General features: G+C 43.3%; 1 protein-coding gene across 3 annotated transcripts; it reads right to left on the bottom strand.

Annotated features, from left to right (window-relative positions):
* Positions 1 to 6,126: 6,126 nt before the first annotated feature.
* Positions 6,127 to 9,379, bottom strand: LOC123058251 (uncharacterized). 3 transcript variants are annotated; one of them, XM_044481041.1, is made up of 7 exons: positions 9,238 to 9,379; positions 7,969 to 8,059; positions 7,408 to 7,826; positions 7,247 to 7,324; positions 7,036 to 7,152; positions 6,490 to 6,735; positions 6,127 to 6,402 (listed from the first exon to the last, which is right to left on the bottom strand). In XM_044481041.1, the coding sequence occupies exons 3-7, from the start codon at positions 7,558 to 7,560 to the stop codon at positions 6,382 to 6,384; spliced, it is 615 nt and encodes a 204-aa protein (XP_044336976.1). In that variant the 5' UTR covers positions 7,561 to 7,826; positions 7,969 to 8,059; positions 9,238 to 9,379; the 3' UTR covers positions 6,127 to 6,381. The 3 variants fall into 3 exon arrangements, with proteins under 3 accessions (XP_044336976.1, XP_044336974.1, XP_044336975.1); XM_044481039.1 differs by having other exon boundaries at positions 7,247 to 7,826; XM_044481040.1 differs by lacking the exon at positions 9,238 to 9,379 and having other exon boundaries at positions 7,247 to 7,826; positions 7,969 to 9,226.

Below are 9,379 nucleotides of genomic sequence, written 5' to 3'. Positions count from 1 at the left end.
CGGACCAGCGGTTCAACCTGGCGATACTAAAGGAGGACCGGGAGCCAGAGGCTCAACTCGACGCGGAGCGCGCGCATGCCGCTGCCATTGAGGCTCTCCTGCAGGCGGAACCGGATGTCGTGGATGTGAACCGGGCGGTGGAGGCTCAACTTGAGGCGGAGCGCACGGATACCGCTGCCATCGAGGCCCTCCTGCAGGCGGTACCGGATGTCCTGGACTTGAACCAGGCGGCAAAGGCTCAACTCGACGCGGAGCACGTGGATGCCGCTCTCATCGAGGCCCTTCTACAGGCGGAACCGAATGTCCTAGACTTGAACCGGGCGGCGGAGACTCGACTCGGCGTGGAGCGTGTGGATGCCGCTGCCATCGAGGCCCTCCTGCAGGCGGAACCAGACGTCCTCGACTTGAACCGGGTGGTGCTCTCGTCCGTGCAGAGCGCCCGCACGCTTCGCATGAACAAGTAGCTGGAGGCCGAGGACAACCACGGTGCGGAGACACACGTCAGCAGCTACGGCTGGTTCGCGCCGGCAGCCAAAGACGATGAGGCCGTCTCGTTCCGCGAGCAGTGATAGTTTTTCTTTATGTTGTTGTTTTTACTGTGTAAAAACATATATTGTTATGCAAGTCGCCTGACTTGGGTCAGTCTACCATATCAGGCGGTTGGATGAATATTCTACGTCTCCTAACCCTTCTTCCTCACCTCTTCTTCTTCCCCAACAAACCACCACACGGGCCGTACGGATACTCCCCAACATGCGGTTGGATAAACATACTCTATGAACAAAAATTATGTGTCAGTGGTAGGATGGCTGAGTTTGATTTGTTCACATGCGACAACACGTGTCAGTGAGGGTGCGTTCCCTTGGTTGGGTTTGCGGCGTGCAGGAGCGACTGTGCATGTGAGGGTGCGGTGCGACCGCGGCGTGTAGGAGCGACCGTGTGAGGGTGCGGTGCGACCGCGAGAGCCGTGCGCAAGTGTACCTCCTTTTCATTTTGAAAACTTTAGGCAAGCTTGGCAAAAATGTGTGGCAAAGTATGGCAATACAAGGCCTAGACCCAAAACAGGATAAGTATGTAGTACTGCGTACTAGGAGTATTAGTGTTAAAAAAGAAAGGCGGGGTTTTCCTTCACGGGATTAATCGATACAAATCCTCGTTTCACGTGTCAATTAATGCGTATTTCTTCTCCAAAGCCCAAAGAGCTAACCATCTCACTCCTCATCGCTTGACTAAAGCAGCGCCATGCAAACCAACCTTCTCACTTCCGCATGCATGCAGGGGATATTAATGTCCTTGGTTGCTAGTACGAGGCAAACCCCATCAATTTAGCCTCAATTAGTGTTAGTGGCATTTTGCAAATTGTAATTTTGATATACTGGCCTTGTGTACAAAAAAATGGAGGTAGTAACTATATTTGACTTCCTTCCCCATTACGGTGACATGGACGATATCTCGAACGTGGTGGTTTGGCGAAGTGCGTTCGACGGAGAACACCATTGAGGGAGACCACGGTAAGTCATTCGCAAGTGCCGCCTACAAGCCGAGACAACCGCCTTATTTGCATCCAGGAAGTCCGTTGAACCAAAGGACGCGTAAATGTACTGGTACTACTCGTACACAATAGCGTCGTCCATCCAGCTTAGTGCGGTGAGATGGTTTCTCAAAGAAGACGATGGAGAAGCGGAGTCAACGAAGAGTGAAATGGTGGTTGCTTCGTCCGTGCTTTGTGATTTGACACCTCACTACTTTGTGATTTGTGATAGAAGGGACAGGGGAGTAGACTCTGTCCTCTATACTATACGTGCATCCAAGCACGAGAGAAAGAGGAGAGACGTTGCATTTTTCTGTTCCTTCAATCAATCAATCAGGGAGCTTCGGTTCCCTCCTTTTGGCTTTGGCAACACCGTCCATAATGGTTCCCACGTTGCCAAAAGCTATTTTCACATTTGGCTACACATTGTGGATGCCCTTAACCGTACCACTTGGTTTTGCTCCTGTGTGCTATCTATACAAATCTCAATTATATAGATCTAAAAAATTATAGAATCAAGATTAGTAAAAAAGAGGTGATTTTGCCGCGCGGATGGCGGGGGAGGTTTCTTATTTTTAGAGGACATTGTCCTGGAGGTTTGCTAACATGTAGTCCCATGTGTCAGTGCTTTACCAAGCCGATCTACTTCCCACATGAGGCAAAACAACGGCAGAAGCAACACGTGGTTAACTTGAAGAAGATGAGGGAGAAGCGGATTCAACAACGAGTGAAATGATGGTTGCTTCGTCCCTCCAACTTATTTTTTAGCATTATTACTTCGTCCCTCCAACTTAACTGCGGGAAAGGTGCAGCTTTGTGATTTGATGCCTCATTGCTCATTACTACGCCGGCGCCATGACTGGGTGCTTCACCCCGGTTGCTCTGCACTGTATTCCGGTATGGCCCGTGGACCCGATAGCTTGATGCCACACATGTCGGCGAAAGGGACTAGAAGATTTATGAAAGCAAGCGCTCCACTCTTACGATGGAGGAGTACACGACACGACAGCCCAGTGAACTATCACATGTACTGTATGTAGTACTATAGTTTTGCTGTTTCGCATGATCCATCAATACAAACCCGATTAAACAGGAAAGGGTGTGATTTTTCTCGCGTGGTATATGTATTGGCCATACATTTCAAAGGCAATTTTAATGTATGCAAACTGAATAATTAAGTAATAATATGATATCTAGTAAAACGAAAAACACATACTATGATTTATTGTGTTAGAGTGTAGTAGTAGTGTTGTATTGCATAGTTGTTAGATGTAACATGCGAGAACGTGTAGAGATGTAGTTTTGGAGGGCCTACAGAGAGAAAAGCGTAATATGCTCACCGAACTTCAGAATAAGCTGATTACGGTCACTATATACGTTTTGCGGTGATTATACGGTCACTTGCTCATGGTTCAGCATCGGATTGCACTCTGTTGACCGGCCAAATAGTCTGCATGGCACCATGTTGACTAGTTAAATTGACCACGTTCCTTGTGGGTCCCACCTGTTAGTTCGCATAGGGAAAAGGTCAGATAAACACAAATTTACGCAGGCGCAACAAGGCTCCACCCCGTCCGCGGGAATCACCTGGTTGTGTATGTGTCTGTCAGGGACTGATGTGTGCGCATGCACGTGTAGGTTGAGCACTTGAGCGTGAGAGCGTGTGTTGGTCGTGTGGTGTACTGGTGTGTGCATGCATGCGTGCGTGTGTGCGTGTGAGTGTTGCCTGCGTGTGTGGCTGCGTGTGTATGTGTGAGTGTTGCGTACGTGCGTGGGTGCATGTGTTCGTGTGAGTGTTGCGTGCATGCAGTTCCTGTGCATGCGTGCATGTGTGTATAATCACCACACCAGCTCTTGTGTGTTAAAACAGATGGCTCAGCATACCAATACAAGGCCATCTTGTCCGCTGTGCCCGCGGTCATGACTTCGAACCACCGTCCAATATTTTTTTGTTGTTTGTTTTCATTCTTACTAGCAAGATGCCCGTGCGTTGCACGTAACATCAAGATGCATTTGTATGACTAGTTTATCTTGTGAGAGAAAAGGATGAACAAGAGAAGGCCTTATTTGCAAATATGGAGAGGTGTGTGGGTACCGTTTTTGCAAAATTGTCATAGTTTCTTTCCTATCCGTCTGATATAAATCGGACGGCCTATATTGCAAGATGGCAGGCACACCATCATCACCAACTCTATTTTTTTATAAGAGTGTATTTTGTCCCTACTCTTATGAAAAGCATAGTCGGTGATGATCGTGTGCCTACCATCCTACAATATAAGCCGTCCGATCTATATCTGACGGATAGGAAGGAAACTATGGCAATTTTGCAAAAAGATACCCACACCCCTCTCCACACTTGCAAATAAGGCCTTCCCTTGTTCATCATTTTCTCCCACAAGATAAACTACTCATACAAATGCATCTTGATGTTCCGTGCAACGCATGGGCATCTTGCTAGCATTTTATAAGAGTGTAGATGTAGAGTAGATACAAGCCGACAGGTGGGCCCGATGGTAGTGAGATAATGTGATGCAACACTAGAGGTGCCACGTGGAGTGTTTAACTGGTCAACTAGTCGTGTCTTGAGCAAATACAAAGTTGTACGGTGAGCCCGTGACTTTATAATAACCACAAAATGTAAACGGTGACCGTAATGAGTGGATTCTGAAGTCCAATGTACGTATCGTGCTTTCGCTTCAAATACAATGATCGTCACTGTGTATATATCGAGAAAAAGATGAAACATGCGTGAATGTGCTGGGGGCTTACTTTAGAGGACCTGGATATAGTTTGTGTGCGTACGTGAAAGGGGCGTAGAGGGGGGTATGCGATGGAGAAAGAGATGCTCTTTGTTTCTCTTTATTATGACTAACTTTATATATAGTATAAAAATATACAAATTCACAGTGCGGAATAAATATCATTGTGGGCACCATGCAATGCAAGCGTTCATACTCCTCCATATAACTTTCTAATGTTGTATATATGTAGAAATTCTAAAATATTTTTTTGGCCACACTTTATTCAAAAGGAATGTTGTATGCGAAATAAACGTGAAAAGAGGGCTTTTTAGATCAACGGGGTACGTGATGTAACATGTGTGAATGTGTAGTTGATGCATTTGGCAGGGCCTAGAGAGGTGTGTGTGTGTATTACGTATTCGAGAGAGGCATGGATAGAGGGGCCGACAAGGGGGCATGAGAGAGATAGCACGAGAAATGAGAGTGGTCTATAGAGAGAGAGACGAATATGACGTCATGGCGAGAGATTCCCTTGAGTGTGTATATGCAAGGGGGAGTGGATAGAGGCACCGGGAGAATATTTTTTTGCGTGTGGTGTCTGTGTTGGTATGTGTGGGTGTGAGAAGATAACAAGACGTGGGGGCAGAGGGTGTGCCACCGCATGAGGTCCGGTGGGTCGAGGTGAGGCCCTTCGTTCGGTCCGTCCTACGCCACATTGGTCGGCCCGTGACGCATTTAGGGAGACCCATGGATGACTACTCGTACAAGACAAAGATAGCATAATTGTGAAGGACTCTATGTCCACTAGCGAAGCCGGCTAGGATTTGTAACCCTAGGTTCTCGGACTAAGGTAACCCCTTTATCTCTGATATTACTATTCATCCAACCTAACTTTAAGGGGCATCCTACAGAATGCTCTGCTAGAATCATACTTGTCGATTAGGAAGAGAGGTGTGAGAAAATGCGTGAGAGACGGGCCTAAAGATAATGTGCGCACATGAGACACGTAGGCAGCTCTATGTATATAGAAAGGATCGATGGGGATTGTGCGTGTGTATGCTTGCGAGAGGAAGAGTGCTTGTGATAAAGGTTAGTGAAAACAGTCGTAAATAGTTACGAGAGGGAGGGAGGGTTATATCGGGAGCATGTGTGCGAGAAAGACACCTTGGGAGAGAGTGTGTGAGCATGTGTGAGAGACCACCGATGGAGAGTGAAACTACACATACAAGACTGCTATCACTACAAGAGGACGGACCTTTCGTAACACCGTCTTGTGTTACTACAGGCCCAAAAGTGTGTTACTAGGCCATGTAGTAACACAGTTTGAAATGTGTTCCATTAGGCCGTGTTACTAGGTGGTGTTAATTGTCACACATAATAATTGTTACCATATGTTAAAAATGTGTTACAATTACATTACAGTAACATGTGTGTTATGTGTTACCGAACATCCCGGTAACACATATTTGTAATTATAGTAACACGGATAGTAACATATTTTCATAGACGTAGAACATCGGTGGTAACATGTTTTTGTAACTATAGTAACACATTTCTTTAGCCGGAACACAACTAGTAACATAATATCCAAATATTGTGACAGTATAATTATAGTAGTCAACTACTTTAGTAACAAATTTTGTAGCTATAGTAACAACATTAGTAACACTGCTATATCAATATGGTAACATAATTAATGTATTTGTTTTTTTATTAGTAACCACAAAATTCAATACCCATTTTGTGGAATATAAATTATTTAATAAAATCGATGCAATTGCATAAATAGTTAAATCATTTTATTATTATGCTTGTCAGCATCAAAATGATATTGAAACTAAAGCACAACACATATAGAAACTCATATGAAGATATTTATTATGAATATACAAGTGTATGATACATATGCATTACAATAAAGATATCAATCATATCATTTTGAGCATAGAAAACACAACTATGGAGAATATTACATTTACATCAATTCGACGAAGAAAAATATCATGTTGATGATATTACATTTTTAAAGCTATCAATGTAAACTACAACTATTGGTAGCTAAAATCTTCCAATTTTATTTGCATCTTGATCCAAGAATTCAGCTGCAACTCAACTATCCTTCTCTCGAATCTATAAAAGAAAATTGCACATTAGATATGTGTGATTAAATGTACACAAATATGATTTCAGAATGTGGAAGAGATGATTTTAACTTACAAAAGCTGAAGGCCAGGTAATTAAGTATCCTGAAGTGAAAGCCTCACCAATTGTCTTGCAATTAGAAACTTCCCTTACCAACTCCTCATTATCAAGAATAGGTTGATCTATGCGCACAAGGGCAAATTCAGCACCTAACTCAATACCACCAACCTTAGTTCTTGGATTAGTACTCCGAATAGTACCATACGCAACATTCCGCTTGTTGGGATATGTTGAAGTCTTTAAAACTACTTTGGAAGCAGCCTATATTATGATCAATATTAGCATTCAACGACATGATAATATAACTTGCATGAACAATATGAGATATTTTTAATGTCAGCCCAGTAAGGTGCCCTAGAAAACTAAATAAACTGGACCCGGCAATGAAGTCTAATGCCCAAGATCACCTCGCTTGCTCATGCTTGGTTAAATTTATCCTGTACTTGCATACAGTAGATTGAGCAAAATTTGTAACAAAATCCATTTTTCAAGCAGACATGATAATGTGGTTTGGGTTGGGAATTTGGGTGCAGTAAACCATGCTCCTTGGTGAATCTTTACCTTGATGGAAGAAGTACGCTTTCTTTTTGAGCGAGCTGGGTGTGGGTGTTCACTTCTAGTCCCCTGCTGGTTCGTTCTTGAAACAGATTCACCCGTAAGATCCCTGGTTTCCCTCACCTACAAGGATACAATAATATTAGATGGAATGATATTCATACCTTGACGCTACAGAAAGCTACAACTTCAAAACTCAAAAGCACACAAAAATTACCTCTGGCACAGAATCAATAACATGGTCTTGTGATGATGATGAATTCTGTTGAATTTGTAATTGGTTGACATCATGGTCCTGCAGAACGACCATACATCTTTTATTCCAATAATTACAACAGTAGATACAGATATGTAATAAGCATGGTTCAAGAGGGATACTTTGCGGCATTCCCATAGTAAGTTGCCCTGCCCCTTCAGCAGAGACACCACCGTGTTGTAAGAGAACACTCTCATTCGGATGGTTAGATGGAGCAATATGAATTTGCTTACTAGGCGGCGCAATATGATCGTCAACCTTCTCCTTAGACACATACAGATGGACAGCTTTCACAATCTCAGGGTCGGACAACATTTTCAACACAAGACCTTGATCATAAATGTGAACTAAGAAGGAGCTGCCTAGACGAGTTTTTTTTGCATAGTACAGAAAGTCAATTGCCTGAAAGCCAACTTCCTCGATCATCAAGATTAAGTCATAATACGAGACATCACGCCTCATCATGGATCTTTGTAACATTTTGGCTTCCTGATTTGTAACTTCATAGTGCAGGTATATGGTCAACATGTCCGTCGCCATCCTAGATATATATATATATATAAATATCAATTAAACCATTACAAGTAAAGACAAATTAACTAATGACATAACAGGGACAATTTAATTTTCCAATAGACATGAATTGTAGCAGATAAATGAGGGAAGGCGAAAGGAGAATCCACCTAGGACAAGATTGTAGTCTCGGATAGGGAAATTAAGCAGTACAAGTTGTGGAAGTCCCCTCGGCAATTTGGTTCCCAGAACCGATGAAACCTACCAAAAGAAACATGTGAATCGAGAGGGTAGAGAAGTACAGTAGCACGTCAATGCACTATCAGCTTATCATAACTCAAACCAGAGAGAGGAGGTACAAGACCATGGGTCCAGCCACACCCACACTCAGATATAACATTGTCGACATATGGATTCAGGACAGGTTTAAGTTGAAAAGTGTACAGATTATGCAAACTGGGCATTATTCAACCGACGGCCAAGATTCTGTTAAGCACTAAGTGATAGGAGAGCAGCAGCATGTTGCCTCATGTGCCATCCCAAAATGGCGAAGGAACCGAATGAGCCAACCAAGCATCATCCATCTCAGTTTGAGATTAAGAAAAGCAATCCTTCAATCAAGGGAACTCTAAAAAGCTTGCATCGGTAGAGGGAGAAATAATTGGTACAGAAAAAAAATGACAATTCTCCACAAGAATGTTGCAGCTTGAAGTTTAAGCAATTGGTCTGTCATATTGGTACAGAAAGAAATAATTGGTACAGAAAAAATGACAACTCTAAAAAGCTTGAAGTTTATGGTCTGTCATATTTCTCAAGAAATCTGATCAAATTTAAACAATAGTCAATGGATAGAGCCAGCCAAGCATCATCCATCTCAGTTTGAGATTAAGAAAAGTAATCCTTCAATCAAGGGAAATCTAAAAATCTTGCATCGGTACAGGGAGAAATAATTGGTACGGAAAAAAATGATAATTCTCCACAAGAATGTTGCAGCTTGAAGTTGAAGCAATTGGTCTGTTATATTGGTACAGGGAGAAATAATTGGCATAGAAAAAAATGACAACTCTAAAAAGCTTGAAGTTTAAGCTCTGTCATATTTCTCAAGAAGTCTGATCGATTTTAAACAATAGTCGATGGATCAATCTAGCAGAATTGTATAACACGCACATATATCAATGGATCGACCTGATTGGTGGATTAGGCATTGGCACATCGCAAAACTATAGTCAGACACAACCGTACATGGTTTATGGGCTTCTGTACATCAGTGATCGTTTAATTATTTGTCTACGTATGGGCTAATTATGCAATTAGCTGCGGCCATTAGGCATCTACAGTACACACTCTGATACGAATTGTTGAGGGGGGCGAGCGATTGGCATCGGTACAGTGATTCGTAGTCGTCAGATCAGGAAAGGGGTCGGCGTTCAGATCCATACCAGCCACGAGATCGCACTCCTTCAGGATGCAGGTGCCGGAGCTGAAGACCGATGAAGCCGTCGCCGCAACGATCCAAACGGCACCGAGGCAGATCGATGAAGCGGCGCCGAGGCAGATCGAGGAAGCGGCAGATCATACGGG

The sequence above is a fragment of the Triticum aestivum genome, chromosome 3A, assembly GCF_018294505.1.
Source record: "Triticum aestivum cultivar Chinese Spring chromosome 3A, IWGSC CS RefSeq v2.1, whole genome shotgun sequence".
Lineage (NCBI taxonomy): Eukaryota > Viridiplantae > Streptophyta > Magnoliopsida > Poales > Poaceae > Triticum > Triticum aestivum.
Note: the sequence above shows the minus strand (reverse complement) of the source record. Positions and strands in the feature narration are given on the sequence as shown.